Source organism: Phyllosticta citriasiana (genome assembly GCF_038021145.1).
Source record: "Phyllosticta citriasiana strain CBS 120426 chromosome Unknown IWZ02scaffold_3, whole genome shotgun sequence".
In the NCBI taxonomy this organism is placed as follows: domain Eukaryota; kingdom Fungi; phylum Ascomycota; class Dothideomycetes; order Botryosphaeriales; family Phyllostictaceae; genus Phyllosticta; species Phyllosticta citriasiana.
Window position 1 is genome coordinate 1,007,505 of NW_027117280.1, and position 16,463 is coordinate 1,023,967.

General features: G+C 53.7%; 6 protein-coding genes across 6 annotated transcripts; 2 read left to right on the plus strand and 4 right to left on the minus strand.

The window, feature by feature from the left end:
* Positions 1 to 54: 54 nt before the first annotated feature.
* Positions 55 to 2,171, plus strand: IWZ02DRAFT_372891 (uncharacterized protein; the record flags this gene model as incomplete). Its single annotated transcript, XM_066764667.1, has 3 exons — positions 55 to 814; positions 864 to 1,014; positions 1,070 to 2,171. 3 exons carry the CDS (start codon positions 55 to 57, stop codon positions 2,169 to 2,171), a joined length of 2,013 nt encoding a protein of 670 aa, XP_066625199.1.
* Positions 2,172 to 2,925: 754 nt separating this feature from the next.
* IWZ02DRAFT_444272 (acyl-CoA N-acyltransferase) lies at positions 2,926 to 4,151 on the plus strand. The gene is made up of 2 exons (XM_066767097.1): positions 2,926 to 3,176; positions 3,321 to 4,151. The coding sequence occupies exons 1-2, from the start codon at positions 3,008 to 3,010 to the stop codon at positions 3,725 to 3,727; spliced, it is 576 nt and encodes a 191-aa protein (XP_066625200.1). The 5' UTR covers positions 2,926 to 3,007; the 3' UTR covers positions 3,728 to 4,151.
* A 2,481-nt stretch (positions 4,152 to 6,632) lies between these two features.
* IWZ02DRAFT_430741 (uncharacterized protein) lies at positions 6,633 to 9,599 on the minus strand (the record flags this gene model as incomplete). Its single annotated transcript, XM_066766101.1, has 1 exon — positions 6,633 to 9,599. One exon carries the CDS (start codon positions 9,597 to 9,599, stop codon positions 6,633 to 6,635), a length of 2,967 nt encoding a protein of 988 aa, XP_066625201.1.
* Positions 9,600 to 10,232: 633 nt separating this feature from the next.
* IWZ02DRAFT_488176 (uncharacterized protein) lies at positions 10,233 to 11,225 on the minus strand (the record flags this gene model as incomplete). The annotated part of the gene is made up of 1 exon (XM_066769435.1): positions 10,233 to 11,225. The coding sequence occupies one exon, from the start codon at positions 11,223 to 11,225 to the stop codon at positions 10,233 to 10,235; it is 993 nt and encodes a 330-aa protein (XP_066625202.1).
* A 266-nt stretch (positions 11,226 to 11,491) lies between these two features.
* IWZ02DRAFT_372192 (DHS-like NAD/FAD-binding domain-containing protein) lies at positions 11,492 to 12,715 on the minus strand (the record flags this gene model as incomplete). The annotated part of the gene is made up of 1 exon (XM_066764611.1): positions 11,492 to 12,715. The coding sequence occupies one exon, from the start codon at positions 12,713 to 12,715 to the stop codon at positions 11,492 to 11,494; it is 1,224 nt and encodes a 407-aa protein (XP_066625203.1).
* A 619-nt stretch (positions 12,716 to 13,334) lies between these two features.
* Positions 13,335 to 15,903, minus strand: IWZ02DRAFT_179572 (uncharacterized protein). The gene is made up of 3 exons (XM_066762275.1): positions 15,180 to 15,903; positions 14,014 to 15,130; positions 13,335 to 13,961 (listed from the first exon to the last, which is right to left on the minus strand). The coding sequence occupies exons 1-3, from the start codon at positions 15,666 to 15,668 to the stop codon at positions 13,372 to 13,374; spliced, it is 2,196 nt and encodes a 731-aa protein (XP_066625204.1). The 5' UTR covers positions 15,669 to 15,903; the 3' UTR covers positions 13,335 to 13,371.
* Positions 15,904 to 16,463: the final 560 nt, after the last annotated feature.

Here is a 16,463-nt window from a genome sequence, read left to right on the forward strand (position 1 = left end):
TCCAAATCCAAAAAAGTGCCAAAAGAGTCTCCGTCCTGTTCCTCCCTTTCCAGCATGCCGATCCCAGAAAACCGCGTACCTGAGATCCACGAACCCAAGGATTCCCCATCGAGCAACTCGACGGTGCCAAGCACCCCCGACCCCGACCGCTTTTCCATGTCTGCTGATTCCGTAATTTCGTATGAGACGCAAGCTTCTTCCATTGGCGCGCTGCCCCCACTCCAAGAACGGGCGGCACTCAACGATGCGGACAAGCTGGAGCCAGTCATGGAAGATGACCCGAGGAACTTTGACCTGGTGTCCCCTCAGGCCGAGGGCCTATCGAACCAGGAGTATTCACTGGAGAAAAGATCGGAATTGATCATGTCGAAGAAGCATTTGGAGGTCATATTCGCAGATTCCGGGATGTTGCAAAAATTCATCTCCTTCCTCAGCGCCTTTCGCCCTCAATCAATTCCGCTGTTGGTCTATTACCTCGACGCTCTCAAGGCACTACGGGCAATCAATTACGCAAATGCTGTAGCCGAAGCACTGGAGCCTCTCAGCGGCCTCGAATTCTCTCGCAACCCTGCGCGGCCAACAGTGAATGCTGTCTTGGAGTACAAGGCCAGTGCCGCATTTGAAACCCTTGTCAAGGATGACCTGCCTGCATATGTTACGCACATTTGGATCCAGGTTGTAAATGCAAGTGTTCACATGCGGATAACGGGCACCCAGCCGCCCCACCTCAGAGAGGCTTCCGAAGGGCTTGCAGAAACTTTCTGTCTCACTGATCCATCCAGAAAGGACAACCCAATCATCTTTGCCTCTCTTGGTACGCTGCCGCCATCTAAAACGCAACATGGTCGTATTAATTGTTGCAGAATTCCACCGCGTCACTCAATACGGAGTGAGTTATGCCATTGGACGCAACTGTCGGTTCCTGCAGGGTCCTCGGACCAGTCCTCACAGTGTTGAGAGGTTGAGACAAGCCATCAAGGAAGGGAAAGAACTCAACGAGGTTATACTAAACTAGTAAGTCTCCTCACAGTAATATAATTGACACACGATTGTTGACGTCATTGGACAGCCGTCGCGATGGTTCCACATTTCTCAATCTCCTTATGATGGCACCTCTCCTGGACAGCAGAGGCAACGTGCGCTACTTCATCGGATCTCAAGTCGACGTGAGCGGTCTTGCCAGGGATTGTACCGACCTGCCAGCCCTGAAGCGCGTCATCGAGGAGGAAGAAAATGTAGCAGCTTCAGGCAAGGAGACTCCGCTTTCCCCAGTGGAAGAAAAAGATGAGTTCCAAGAGCTGAGCGAGATGTTCAACCAAGCCGAACTTGACTGCGCCCGGAGGTACGGCGGCCGTATGCATCAAGAGGTTGTGGATGAACTGGATGATACTGCGTCAATTCGCCAACGGCCAAGGCTCCTCCTCAAAGATCCCAGTCCAACCTTGTCTAGAATATCGGAGCCCTTTGGCCCTGCCAGATCCAATGGCAAGCTTTCAGGCATCTATCAACACTACTTGCTGGTCCGGCCGCATCCATCCCTCCGGATTCTCTTTACCTCGCCCAGCCTGCGTGTTCCGGGTATGCTTCAATCGCTCTTGATGGATCACGTCGGCGGCAGCGAAAAGGTTCAGAGGGAACTCGAAGGCGCCCTTGCCGACAAGCGCGGCGTAACGGCCAAGATTCGTTGGATCAGCAGCTCGCGGTCGCACGGCGAAGGCCGTCCACGCTGGATCCACTGCACGCCGCTCTTCAACCAGAAGGGCGACGTGGGAGTCTGGACCGTAATCCTCGTTGACGACCACAAATCCAAGAATTCGATGGACAGGAAAATGCGCATCGCCCCGCCAGTATCGACGGAGATAGTTGGCGAAAACTACGACGGCCCAGGCGCCAACCGCAACTTTATGAGGAGGGCCTCGACGCCGTTTGACAAGGCAAACCACATCATCGATGTAGCAGCGGCGAATCGACTCAATGCAGCAGAGTACGAGCAGCAACAACAGCAACAGCAGCAGCCGGAGGGAGAGAATGGTCGTCATCTCCACGAGCGTGACGGTCAGTTGTCCCAACATGGTGCCTTGCCGCAATCAGTCAGCCGGCTGAACAACAGCCGGGCATCGAGCCCGTTCGCCGCGGGACCCATCAACAGCAATGACGTATATAAGCTCTAACTCGTGTTTTTGTGTCTTTTGCAGAGCTGCTTCTTCTTTGCCCGTCGTCATCGGCTTTTGACCATTCGCTCGATGAGCTTGATGATGATGTTTTTGATGCCGATACTGCGTCGTCGAGTCGTCCTTTTTGCCTGTCGCGCCATAAGCTGTTCAGCATCCACGAGGAGCCGGAAACCACCGAGGGCGATGTGCCTCCGGACAGTCCTCCGGGTGCTCTTCCGGACGATGTCGCTGCTCCTGTGCTGAGACGGGTTCGCAAGAAGCTGAGGAAGCGCGATTCGCTCCTTTGATGAAGTCGTCTGAGCTTTTTTAGTTTCTGTTGTACTTGATTCATATCTCTTTTGGGTCTTTGAGAGCGAGGCTGGCGAGTGGTTGAAATGGAAGTACATGTTGAGCGGCGTTGCGGTTGTAGCATTTGACGGACGAGCGCGATACCCTGCCCCTTTGTCTCTATTTCTCTAGCTTTGGTTTCATTGACAATCGTCTTAAGCGGTGAGCAAAGTTGTAATATAGGTTGTGCGCGAGCGCTGGAAAATACATGACACCAATGTCAATTGAACTTCCTGCCTCAGCTCCCAGGACTCTACGCGATGGATTGCACATGTGAATTCATCACTTGCTCCAACCCAGTCAGTAGTCATGAACCGATTAATTTTTGAGGGCTGATTGTCAGACCTGCCCCATGTATCCTTGCAAGGATCCGTGCTCCAGATCGCAAATCGCCGGCGCAAGCTCCGCGATCCACCACCCCGCCGCAGCGCCTCACAACCACATTTCTAAAAAATTACTACGCTCCTCCACCAACCACTTGGCCTCCCCTCGCACATTTGCCCACCATGGCAAGCATACGGCCAATGACGCCCATGGACCTGCTCCGGTTCAACGAATGCAACTTGGACCCGCTCACCGAGACCTACAACGTCAGCTTCTACCTCGAATACCTGACCAAATGGCCGCACCTGTGCAAGGTGATTGAGGGCCCGCACGGCAAGATCGAAGGATACAGTACGTATCCCCCGCGCCATTTCCAATCCTATCTTTTCCTGCGCCAGCATCGTGGCTTTTCGAATCGCCTCCGGGCGCGCCAACGAGGAGCGACCACCTCCGTCATCCACCCTTCAAGCGGCTGCTGACATTCGGCAATCGCAGTAATGGGCAAAACCGAATCCTCGCCTTACCCAGCGCCCGTGCAGCCCTACTCGCCGACCACGAATCCAAACCCCAACTACCTGCCCTGGCACGGGCACATAACGTGCCTGACCATCTGCCCCGGGGCGCGGCGACAGGGGCACGCGAAGCGGCTCACGCAGCTGCTGGAGCAGGCCTGCGACGCCGAAAACGCGTGGTTCGTCGACCTGTTCGTTCGCGCCGAGAACGCCGTCGCGCAGGAGCTGTACAAGGGCATGGGGTACTCGGTCTACCGGCGCGTGGTGCAGTATTACAATGACGATGAGGATGCGTTTGATATGCGCAAGCCGTGCAGTCGCGATGCCAAGAGGCAGCATGTGAGGGAAGGGGGCGAGGAGATAAGGGTGTCGCCTGAGGAGGTATGGTAGTGAGGAGGAGGAGGGACGAAATAATGAGTTAAGAGAATTGGATATGTTTGAACGAGGGACGGTTTGCTTGGGTTGGGCTGACTCCCGGGCTGAGCCGCGGATGTGTCGGTATGAACATTGGCTGCTTGGATGGCTGGGGTGCGTGTGGACAGTGGCAGCCGTATGGAGACGAAATACCCAGGGAGTCGACGAGACAGTCGCAAGGAGGAGACGCGCCCACTGTTTGGCAGCTGGCTTTCCAAGGACCATGTCAGATATTCAGAACGCTTTGCAATACATATCGCTGACAGCAGTCGGAAGACCCGTCACGAAAGATGCAATACTGAAGCCACTGCACTCTGTCCGTCGACCTTATACATACCCATCCACACTGATCCGAATTGGTTCGCCACGATTCTTTTCGCATGCCTCCAGTTGAACGCTGGACTCACGAGGAAACGTCTCGCTCTGTCCCATCCTGGCCAAAGAACTACCACGCCCCGACAAACGCAGGGCGCAGCACACCGAAAATCCGGCCCTGCACCATATCCCACCCAGACAACTCCCATCTCCTGAAGCCGGTCCACGACGGGAGCATCCCCCAACACGTGGCCCATCTACCAAGGCCCAGGTGCAACAAATCCACTCGCCTCGATCCGCAGGGCCAAACAAAAGCAGCTCACGTGTCGTTGCTTTCTTCCGGACAGGATGCCCAAACTTGATGTCGGCAGGCTCATCAGCCAGCTGCTTTGGAGACTGTCGCAAGGAGCATTCGTCTGACGGATAGACGATCATCGCGTCGTCGCTTGCGCGACTCGCATGTCATGACTACAGGTAGGTATGAGGAGAGCGCCTGCCTGCCTGGTTCTGTGTCACCATGCCTACCCACCTACCTGCAGCGTCGATGAGCTCGACTCGACTCGATTCACAGTCCATCCATCTCCGCGCATCGTTGCGCCCCAAGTTTCTGCTCAGAAGCCTCCAGATATACACCATCACCGTATGCCTTGATATCGGCACAAACCCGGACCCAGACTCTCCTGCCTGCAAGCCAGCTCTCGATCACCTTTCTAAGTCAATTCGATTGCTCGGAAGAAGAAGAAGAAGAAGAAGAAGAAGAAGCTGATGAAGATGTAACACCAACACACAGACTCACCTAGACACCACACAAAAACGCTGCAAGTATCCGCAAGAGGCAAAGCCGGAGCGCGCCGCGCCAACTTCAAACGTAGACCTGCGCAACGCGTTGCGTTGCATTGCGTTCCGTCCCACTCGCTGGGCCATTCATTGCGCTCGTTACGCTTGTCGGCTTTCCTTGCTGGTCGATGTCGGATTCAACACCAAGCTTGGTACCCACGCTCCTGTTTATGTGCAGTGCGGTGCGGTGCGGTGGTAGAAAGCAGGCAGCTGCACTCACTGTGACGTGAGTCTTTGGTATGTATCGGCAGGGATGTTAACTCGGTCTACTCGCTGGATGCATGTGGGTCAGGTCGTGAGGACGGTGACGATGCGCGGAGCAGCAGCGGCACTGTGGGTGTGTGGAAAAAAAGACATGATACTTATTGGGGACAACAGCTCGCTAGGCGCAGTTGCGATGGTTGATGACTGCTCCCTAAGCGCGGCTGGGATGACTGCTACCTAGAGGATGTCTCATTTCTTTATATGCCCACTGTGACGGGCGGGGTGGATAGGTGGGAAAATGGGCCCGCGCTACAGCGGCCGTGATGATGGGACGAAATGATCAGTGGTGGTTAGTTTGCAGTGCTCTGATATCTAGGTACTTTAGGACGGTGTGTGGGTCTCCGTCTTCTCGAACGCGAATACTGGATTGCACAGCAGACATTGTCAAGTATCGATCGGGTCACTTTGTTTTCAACGTTTACAGCTTAAGTCGGGGTGGTCTGCAACGCAATGTGAGGCATCCATCGCAATGATTGCACAGCGCAATGGGCAGTAGCTGATTACATCGCACTACCTTCATTGATTGCAGTAATTTCCATACCGCCTGGCAGAATTTAATTAAAATTTCCGCTGAAATAAGCTCTCCTCCAGGGACACGCGTGAACTTGCGTCACTTCCTAGACATAAACAGAAGCTTCCTCTTGTGCAATGCAATGCAACGTAATGGGACGTCGTCCATCGATCGCACTGCAGAAGTCAGGCCCCCCCCTCCCCCCCAATTGATCGCATTGCATTGCGTTGCGCAATGCGATAACGCAATCATTTCAAAGACATCGCATTGCGGACCACTCTGCTCCGAGAAGGCACTTATACATTTTGCATCAATGACGAAGGAGTGAATCTTGAGAAAGACTGCCACAACGTCCCTGCCAAATCTTCTCAACTCGAAAACCAGATTCCACAACAGAAGTTACAAATCATTGATCAAGGCACTTCCACTCCTAGGTCTAGCTTAAGTGGACTCCAAAAAGACATCGAACGAGAGCATTGAGGTTTCCAAGGCTACATCGGTAGCTAAGCTCCCATCCGTCCACAATCAACATTTCCGAAGACAGAAACCTTGTCCAGCATGGCTTGTCTTTTCCCTCAACGTAAGTATGCGCTCTTCCAAGCAAAGTCCAAAACCTCATCCTCAAAGATCTTAAAGCATTTGATAGAGAACCAAAGAAGTCCTCAGCACGATCAGCCCCATCAACCCGCCATCTCAATCGCATGTTCTCCTCTTCTTCTCCGTCTCATTCGCTTCCTCGGCCTTTTCCTCTTCTTGATCCACATCTGGCTTCTGACACACCAATTCAAACCCGCACTAAGTTTCTTTCCCGACGGCAGTCTCCTCCTCCACGAAAAAGCTCCACTCCGCACAATCCTCCGGAAGCTCAGAAATGCTAGCAGTCATTTTCTTCTGGTGACTCTCGTCTCTCGCGGATGGTGATTCCTCGACGGCAGCGTCCTGGTAGACGATTTCCTAATCGTCGTTCATCTCTTCTGTCTCCCCTTTCTCAAACGCCTCTGCCTCCTTCCCATCACCCGCATAGAATTTCAGCAAGGCCACAGCGCGTTCCTGACAGTCCCCTGCCAGATCGAGAAGCTCATGCGCGATTTGAAAGGCCCTTGCTTTCTTTTCCTTCTGGTTGTCACTCTGGATAGTCTTTTCCTCCATCTCGGGTTCTTTTTCGATTTTTTCGGCGCCAATGTTGCAACCTTCCATCTGCTGTATGAAGAGTTCGCGCTGATTCTCGCCCACGGGCTTGCTCATGGGCTTCTTTTCCCTCTTCTGAGCAGCATGCTGTTCCCTGAGCGCGAGGTTCTGCTGATTGAGCTTGAGTAGGCCGGCGATGAAGGACTCTTTGGCGGCTTGCAGCATAGTTTCTTCGATGAACTGCTTTTCTTGAGCCGATGTGTCTGGAGTCACTTCGTCCGGAGTTGGTTTGACGTCTAGAGTGTCGTCTTGGGTCGACTTTTCCAATATATCATCTCCCTTGGTAGCAGTCTCCCCAACAATGGTAGCAACCTCTTCTTCCCCAACCGTAAGCTCCTGCATTCCAGTTTTCTTGTCCGCGCCCCAGCCATACTTTGTCCGCAACGCCCTCTCGTAATGATCTCCCATGCGGCACCGCATCTGGGGAGCGACAACAAGTCCAAAGAGGACCATGAGGTCGCGCGCGCGTTTGTCGCCATTCGTCGTAGCTTCGGCAATGGCTTTCATCGCCTTGGGGCCATGCAGGAGGACGCGCTCAACGAGGGCGAGGGGCGAGTCATGGAACTGCATTTCCATGCCAACAGGCGGCGGGGTTTGAGGCTCAGAAGGCGTCGATAGAGATGATAAATCAGAAAGAGGTGGCGTTTCTGATGGCGCATCGTCATCATCCTCAATCATCATTGTTCTCGCCAAGACCCCGGGTGCATCTTCCCAGAGTAACATCATCTTGGCGAGGGCGTCAAAGTATGCAATTCTTTGCTTTTCTGTCAGTTTGCCGCCAGTGACGCAGCGGGCAAAGCAGTATGATAGACAACAGAGGTCGAAGATGGATTGATTGATGGTGGAGACGACCAGATCGCTTCCTGAGGGCAAGGAGGGGAAGCAGGGGCTTGCTAGTAAATGACTGAAGTCTAGTTCTGGATTCCTCTTCACGAATTCAGTTATCAGCGTGTCTAGGATTCTGAAGTCTGCTTCGATAAGGTCGGGATCGCCTGTGATTGTGGGGGAATTCACTGCAGGCTGTGATGGTGAAGGCTGTGGGTTGACTGTTTGAGTATTCGCGTCAACCTTCCTGATGGCTGCTCCAGGGTTGACGGTTTCTTTGCCTGGGGCCTCCACTGCAGGACAACCAAATTCCTTTTGGCCCTGCGGTATGTCAGATTTGTCATCTTGTAAAACCGCTGCCTGACACGTCTTTTCTCGAGCAGCCGGCGGTGGTAGAGGATCCATTCCATATTGTCCACGTTTGTGGTCGGCGTTATCCAGTCGTCGACAAGGTCCAATCTGACCAACAGACCCATCCGGAGTGAAGAATGAAACCTTTTGATTCTTTCTTTTGGATGAATCAGGAGCCTCATCCGGTGCCGAAGCGTCTGGTTCTCGTTTCTCAGGGGCTATGGACTGGTCTATGCTTTGGGATGCATCAGCAGCCATTCGCTTTTTAAGATTTGTGGATTGGTCCTCGGTCAGCTCGGCAGGAGGCGTCAGTCCAGGTGCTTCACACAACACCTCAGGTTTTGTCCTCTGCAGAGGGATGTAAGGCTGCAAGAGACAGAGCGTTTCTGGATCATGACACGCTTTGAACCACGCAACCTCGTCGCCGTCCTTGTTCGTCGCAACGCCAGTCTTTAGGTCAAAAGAGCCGCCCTCGCACAGCATTCCTCTGTCAAAAAAGACGGTGTACGGGATAGAATTGACGAGATTCTTGGGGCAGAAGATCACGCCCTTGAGATCGAGGGTTCCAGTACTACCATTACTGCGGTAAACCGGAAGACACAAGTCACCTATGCCGTAGACTCTAGCATGATCTTCAGTCGCTGGTCGAGGAGGAATTGACTTGAAATTGGAAAGTCGATGGCGGTCCTTGCAGACCACGAACTTCCCCTTTGACCTCAAGACAAAGGCATCACCGAAGAAGCACTGCTGTTTTGGGCACGACAAGGCTGCCATTTCGTACTCCTTCTTCGCTTTTTCTTGGTAATGCTTAATGAGATCAACAAGTTTGGCAACGGGCAATTCGGTCTTTTGGCTAGTGTACAGATGATAGGCCCGCTCGTCATGCCGCGGATCCGAGCCCAATACTAGCTTGATGACCAGGAAAAGCTTTTGAAGCGTGTCAATGCCGTTAGGCAGAGGCATCCCGGCCGAGTGCACGAAGAGCGATCTGACCGGGCCTCGACGATAGAGCGAAGAAGGTCCCGGAAAGTATGGAGTCTCGCCGTCCAGAGCTAGACAGTGGAGGCCTTGGCAATCTGGGGGGAACCAAGCGAGATCGCAGCTGTTGTCGACAGAGAAGGCTATGCCTCGCTTTTTATCCAGCTTGTAAGACGACGTTGTCTCGTACAATAGTCGAGGGAGGATGACAATGTTGGCAAAGGCCTCGGGTATGTGCAATACGTCGTGCAGGAGACGTTTTTGGTAGGCTCCGTCCAAGGTCTTGTAACTCAGCCATACCTGTCCAATGCCGAAAGCAACGTACTTGTTGTTGAGACCGAGGTCCTCTTCGCCGGGATCTCCACTGCTCGCAGTCCTGACGTCAAATGGCTTGATCGCTTCATAAGTTATGAAGGCGCTGCGGTCGTTGCAAATGTGCAATCCATCCGCGTGGACGACGATCCAAGCGTTGTGGTTGCGCGGCATCTGTAAATATGGAGCGAAGAGATGATTTCTTTCCTCGACGGATGGATATCGTGGCCTGGTGGGTGGTTGTTCGGAGGTGTCGTTGGGAGACATGTTGCCTATTGGGAGAAGAATGTTTTACAGTAACGACAGCTTGGTGCTAAGATTGGCATAAACAATGAAGCGATCGTTGACGCATAAGTGATTGTCTGATCCGCGAGTAGTTCTGAAAGGGTGTCAAGGAGTGAGAGCCCCGTCCGGAACCTGGCTCGTTGGGAATGCGCCGTCCGAAAGGAGGAGTAGCCACCCAAAATTTGCAGATATTTGCTCTCCAAGGGCTGTCTGCGCCTAGGTATCGTCTCCAACCGATTCAGCAGATGCGGTGCATGTCACAAAACGGCTGAATCAGTGCTTATATCACGACATCCCAGAAAATCCCATCTCTGCCTAATTGACATCCCAAGTATCGTGAGAGCAACAATTCATGAGATTGAAATGGAGCGAAGCTAACTCATTTACTGAAGTCGCAATTCGATTGATGAAAAACGTATGATTGCGGCCTTTGCAGAAGGACGCCCAACCGAGCAAGTGTGCGATAATACGCATGAATGAAATTACTGCGTGGTTTTCCGCCACTGTGCATGAATTCAATGAAATGTTGGACATGGTTTGACTCGGCAGTGAATGGGACCAATGTGGGCTCCTTAGCTGGTAGCCGTGAAAATCTTGGATGGCTTACCAAGCAAATTACGAGGCGGTAGTATCTGTGCGATTTGTAGCCGGAGAGTCTTCAGAGGCCACAACAGTCTCCTCGTCATCTTTCGTGGAACCTCGCGTCGAGGTCTTTACCGACAGATCCGAGGCCCAAGCAAGTCGATCCGGGTGTGGCAAGAAGACTTGCTCTTGTGGATACATCCGGTGAGGAAGCTCCCAGTCCAGCATTCGAACAATGTCGCCCACTGTGATGCCGATGAGGGATTGCTTGTCGAGGCGCTTTCCCTCCTTGGTGGCATCCTGTCCGATCCGCTTCATCTCCATCAGTCTTCGGATTGACGACATAGCCTTGTGGATGCCGTCCACAACTTCCACGTCCGGTCGCCTCCCGAGAGCAAACCTGGAGGCGAAGGGATCGCAACGTGAATGTACGGGAGGATTGATCCCGAAGAACATGTCGCCTGCGATGTCGCCCGCAAGCCGCATCGTCATAACTCTTGCGGAGGAAGTATCAAAGAACACGGCGGGAAGGCCAGCCCGATTCATCCTAAGTCCCGTCATCATTTCTGTCCAGCTGTAGAATCCATCCGTCTTCGTGCAACGAGTAAAAGATATGGAAGAGACGCTCGATCTTGGAGCGAAGTATACCTCGTGCAGCGACAGTCTTGATGGCGCTCCGTTTTCCGCCCAGATTGGCACCGAAATTTGACCAACTCCCACAGCCTGTACTCCAATAAACCCTTGCTCATTTTGTATGTCGATCGGGTCCTTGAGCATGTCCAAACGCGTAAAGAGTGACTTGTTGTTGCAGAGGTGGAAATGGTCAGTTTTGTGTAGTACCCAGCAGTCAGGATTGACGACATCGTTCCTGATGTAGACGTTTTCGAGATTGTTGTTCGCTGGGCTCAGAGCCACGTGTGGGGGGATCCCTCCCCTGTCCGGGAACGCATCCATCGGTAGAGAAGATGGCCGCGTGCTTGAGACAGAGGGCTCAATTTTGAATGTCTCGTAGTAAAAGGGATCCATCGGGAAAAAATTGCACTGTGCACGACGTAAGATGAAAGACTTGAAGTCTCCAAAGGAGTGTGAATACTGCGTAAGATGTCGAGCCGAAGATCTTTTAAAAACACCACATGCGCGTCTACCTTATAGAAGAGCATTCAAAGGTCGAAAGGCACGTCGAATGCCCTGGGCTTGACATCCCTGTTCACCGTATCCGCAGGAAGCTGGATCATGGCCCTTGATAAGTCGAATTATTTGGTCGCGTGTTCCACACACGTACAAGAAGTTTGTCACAAGCTTGCCGCCTCGCCCTGAGTCTTGTTTGTGCCTGGGGTAGCTCTCGCTCCCCAGATTTTGCCGATCCTTTCGACCACTTCGGGCAGGATATGTTCGCTCGCCTCTTGGCTTCTGAATGCCAGGGTGCCATCGTTGTCTCCCGAGATGCCTTCGAAGAAGCCCTCTTCCCCTCTTACGCCTCCCATGTTCAGAATTCCCACTGGCTTTTCCTGGTCTGTTGCTTTCTTAACCAGTCTCCAGGCACTGTACGTGGCAAGACTGCTCCCGATGACCAGGACCTTGTCAGCAGCATCGACAAACTCCTCCGCCTGCGTCTTGACTTCTGGGGCAATCGACTCCCCAAACATGACGACGGCAGGTTTCAGCACGCCAGCCTTGCTTGTCGACAAGACGGCACCATCCTGATCCACTTCAACTCTAGCATCCTTTCCTAGGCAACTGGGGCAAGCCGGGTATTTAAAGCTGGCATAGTCGACACCAGGTAAATCAACGTCACCGTCCGGATTTGTCTTCAGACCGCGTTGTCTCCGCTCGATCGGATTCTCCGTGTCTAAAGCACCGCTCCGAAGGCACTCTTCCAAGAAAGCGTGCCATGCGGGATTCAGCTTGCACAGCCGCTCCTGAAAAGCCTGGCGATCGTACTCCTGGCGACAGGTCAAGCACACAGTCGCGCGGAGATACCCGTGCAGCTCCAACGTCGGCAACGATATTGGCTCATTCAAGATCCTGTGAAAGGAATCCACATTCTGCGTAATGACGGCCTGAAGCGCGCCGGCGTGCCCCAAATCCGCAACTGCGCGGTGCGAGGTGTTCGGCTGAGCACGACGCAGGTTTTCCCACCCAAGAAACGACCGCGCCCAATATCGCTGCCGCGATGCGTGTGAGGCGACGAACTCGGAGAAGTAGATCGGTCGGTACGTCTTGTTAAGCGTGTAGGTGCCACTGGAGCCGCGGTAGTCGGCCAGGCCCGAGGCGACGCTTATTCCGGCACCAGTGAGTAGGAGAGTACGTGGACGGCCGGAGACAAGCGTAGATCTTGCGTGATGGTGCGTGGCAGCGGAGGAACGAGGTGGCGAAGGTGTTGGTCGCGAAGTTGGCGAAGGTGTAACGAGGAAGTTTGTGAGCGCGGCAATCGTGCCTCTGGCGGTCGAGGCGCTGGGTGGTAGGATCCGAGGAGCAGGAAGAGGGTCGGTATAGGGGATGCGCATCACGGGCATGGCTCGTTGTGCATGCCATGGTCGTGGTTTGGGACGTTTGAAACGAGCTGGGCTGTCGATTTGGCGCACGACGTCAGCGTCGTAGATGGGGGAATTAACCGGCATTTCACCGACTGGCCAATCCAGCTTGCCGCTCGTATGTGGTTCTAACTGGCCGTTTTGCGAGGAAGAGGCAATGGAACAAATTTAGTTCTTGAACCACCTTCGACAAGCTGGTTTCAAGCTCGACAAATGAACATGATTGAAAAGCAAACGTGAGCCATAGGACAGCATGAGAGGAATGATGTTGGTTTCTTAATTTTGCTCGAGATGCCCATAACTACCCAAGCAACAACCAGCAACACCCATAGCCCGGCAATCCGAAACGGGTGGGTGTCTGGCGTTTAAGAAGCGAATGCAAACGGCCAGAGCGTTCCACCGGACCTGCGCTGAGCCCACCGCAGGCTCCCTCCCATTACATCATGAAACAATTGTTATATACCAAGAAACCTCTAGTCCAGTGAATGCGCAATGTCAAGTGAATCCCACCGTAATGACGCCAGGTATCTTTAGGCTTGCTTCCTGCAAGCTCGCCGGAAATTGAAAGCAGACGAGAAAGGGGCTGGGAAGTCCGGGCTTAATAATCCGAGTTGGTAGCAAGAAAACAGACAAATTTCTCACTTTACGGGGTCTCCAGTGGAGTTTTCCACGCTTGCCTTATCCGTCTCGAAGAGTTCACCATTCTGAGAACCATCTGCATGCCTCTCTGTCGTAGATTCGTTGTTCTGGTCGATGTTGGCAGTCTTGGAGTTCAATGAACCGGCAGCCAATTTCCTCCGAAGTTGGTCGATTTCCTTTTGCTGCTGCAACATGTGCTGGTGTCTCTCAATGTCTCTTTTCTTCAAGAGCTTGATGTAGTCGATGGCATTCTCCACCGTGCTGGCCTTACTGTTGCTTTGGCGTTCCTCCTTCTTCTGAGGATTTTCGGCTTCCGGGCTGACCGACGCGTTTGCTGGGCTGGTTTTGGCGGCATCCTTGGGCTGGATGCCTGGACTGGGTATGAGGGACTGAAGCTCCTGCAGGGCTAGATTGATGCGGTTGCGACGGCCCTGTTCAGCGAGCTTGTGAGAAGTACGCTTCGAGGTTAGGTTGGTGGAAAGATCCTCCGGGTATGAAACGCCAGGAACATGTGTTCCCTCGAGGATATTCTGGTAATTTGATTTTGATGCCAACAGCAAGGCATGCGTTTCCTCTGTCATTTTTGCTGCTGCAAAAGTTAATTCTCGAAGCTCCAAAGGCAGGGGGTTTGGATTACTCACCACCGTCAGGCAAGAGTGGCTTGATGCTTGGGCTTATCTTTGGCCGCAGTGCAGGGCTAACTCGAGCAGAGCTTATACTTCCTCTTTTCTTGTTTGAGCGGCTCGGAGCAGGTTTGAGGTCAAACTTCTTGCCAGTGGCGGACAAGGGAGAAGCAGTAGAACTGACGGAAGGGCTTCTGAGCAATGAGGGCAAAGGTCCTGAGGGAGTGCTGAGGGGACGTAACTTCGGGGTTTTCCGGGCAGGTCCCATTCTGGGTGTCGAATCATCGTCGCGAATGACTGTATCTGATCTTGATACTGTTGGTCTAAGGGGCTGTAAAGAAGACTCTGCAGGAGCAGCTGGTTCGGGCAAGGCAAAATCATCATTTAGTGGTTGCGAACCTCCATTCGCGACAAAGGTAGGTGTGCCGTGCTGGGAGCCAGAATTGGGACGAGTCTGAGGCGAAGGCTGCATCCGCATGAGAGAGGCTGGGGTTGCCGGGCATACTGCCTGGCCTTGTCCATGAAGGCCAATCGGCGGCTGCTTTTGACTGCCCCTTGCCTGTATTGACGGCGAGGCAGTGACGGAGCCTGGCTTTGGTGGAGGACCCATAAGGGATTCTGAGAGCGGTTCCGGAGATATCGACGCATTTTCTGAACCCTCCCGACTTGAGTTGCGACCTAGGCCGGCAGAGGCTGGTCTGGACTGGTTGTTTGACTTTTGCGCCTCTTCCAACAGCTCATGGACTTCTCTCGACGACACCACGGAGGAGAGCCTCCCGCGCTGCCTCTGGGTCTGAGGCTTGACGATGGGCGACTGACGTATGCGAGTGGTCTGTGCAGAGGCCCGAGTTGAAGATGCATTCTTTCGGGATTTTGACCTGGCCGCGGCCTTCGGTTGTGATTCTTCGTTGCCGACCATGTCCATGTCCAGGTTTATAGGGGATGTGGTCATTGACGTGTTGGCCGTGTGAGGCTGGGAATAGTGCGCTCGGTGCACACCATCGCGATTTTGTGCCTCAAGAGCCGGGGAAGTCAGAGGACTAAAGTAGGCGCCGGGAACAGTAAACTCGGGTTGCATCTGGTAGTTTGACTCGTGGGGTGTCACGGCGGGGGAAACCAGAGGTGTGAAACTGGCCTGGCTTGGAGTTAGCTTGGGCACTTATGCGTGTCCCTCGAAAACGTACCATGTCGTCCTTTCTCAGCTGGTATCTCTGTTCGACGATGGCTCTCGTTTGGCTGTCCAATTGTTGAAGATATCGCGCCGCGTCGCCGCGCATTTCGACGCTGTTGGGAGTCGGAGGCACAGCGGCGCGTTGTCGCATCATCTGCTCAGACATGGAGAAGTCGTTGTGCTGGGGATAAGTCGGCTGGAAGGAAAAATCGAAAAAGTCGCCGGTCGTCGTGTTGATTTGCTCCGAGGGGCGCTGGGAGGAGTCATTTCGCCGATGCGATGGGCTGACGGCGGCCGAAGACAGATGTTGTTGCTGGAGGCTCTCGTTGAGCGAAGACAGGTGGTGGTCGTTCTTGTTGTCGTACATGGGAAAATCGAGCTCGATGTCGCCAAAATCGAGCAAGCTGTCGAAGTCATGCTCGGGGACAGTGGCCATGGTGTCGATGGTTTGCTCGGGTTGTTGGAGTTGCGACCAGTGAGATTGCGGGACAGGTTGAGACATGGTGCGGTCGTCAGTGGAGTGTGGAGAGCGGCCTTGCGAGGCGCACAAACCCCCACGCGGCGGGTGGGCGAGGAGAGGAGGGCGGGGTGGTGAAGGGCAAGTCTACGCAGACCTCATGGGAGCTGCGCAAGAAGTAACGGGAAATACGGTGAAGAGGATATGTTGTAAGCCGAGGCAGGGTCGAGTAAAATTCAAAAGCGCGCGCGGTCAGGCCAAATGGATTGCTTGGCCGCGGACTATGGAGCGAATATAAGGAAGGGCTCGGCCGCGGGCCAGACAGGGTTCCTCGAGGTGGGGAGCCTTTTCGTCAAGCAAATGCGGGTGCTCTGGGTTGCGACTCGGGCCGCGCGCGAAAAGAATTGGTCCGCTTCTCCTTCAGGTCAAGTATCCGTCCGTTGATCCAGAGTTTGTAGGTAAGGCAAGGTAAGGTCGAGGTTTGATCGGATCCTCCTCATGACCATGACCACACACATCATGGCGCAGGGCAGCTGTCAGCTCCCAACCGCCTGCATTCCACTCCAAGGCTGCGTGCGCGTTCAAATCCCACGCCTGGACATCATGGACATCTACTTTGGACGACTCGTTGATCCATTTGCTCTTGCGAAATCCATTGCACCTTCACTTTTCCAACAACTGAACTCATGACAGCTGCGCAGCCAACGCAAGCAGGAATGGCCGCCTCCAACTCGGAGCCTGACTCTCCTGAACATGGCATTCTGCTTTCCGTCTTCGAGTGCCGCTCTCCAAGCATCGGAAACCCTGCCGTCGTGCCTTCATGCGCTGTAGCGGGGTTAG

What these genes read in the sequence shown, in the direction of transcription:
- IWZ02DRAFT_444272 (XM_066767097.1), top strand. Translation starts at nt 3,008, where the DNA reads ATGGCAAGCATACGGCCAATGACGCCCATGGACCTGCTCCGGTTCAAC. An exon ending in CGGCAAGATCGAAGGATACA is followed by an intron (nt 3,177 to 3,320) that starts GTACGTATCCCC and finishes CGGCAATCGCAG; the next exon opens with TAATGGGCAAAACCGAATCC.
- IWZ02DRAFT_179572 (XM_066762275.1), bottom strand. Translation starts at nt 15,668, where the DNA reads ATGTCTCAACCTGTCCCGCAATCTCACTGGTCGCAACTCCAACAACCC. An exon ending in AGCTGAGAAAGGACGACATG is followed by an intron (nt 15,131 to 15,179) that starts GTACGTTTTCGA and finishes ACTCCAAGCCAG; the next exon opens with GCCAGTTTCACACCTCTGGT. An exon ending in GCCACTCTTGCCTGACGGTG is followed by an intron (nt 13,962 to 14,013) that starts GTGAGTAATCCA and finishes TAACTTTTGCAG; the next exon opens with CAGCAAAAATGACAGAGGAA.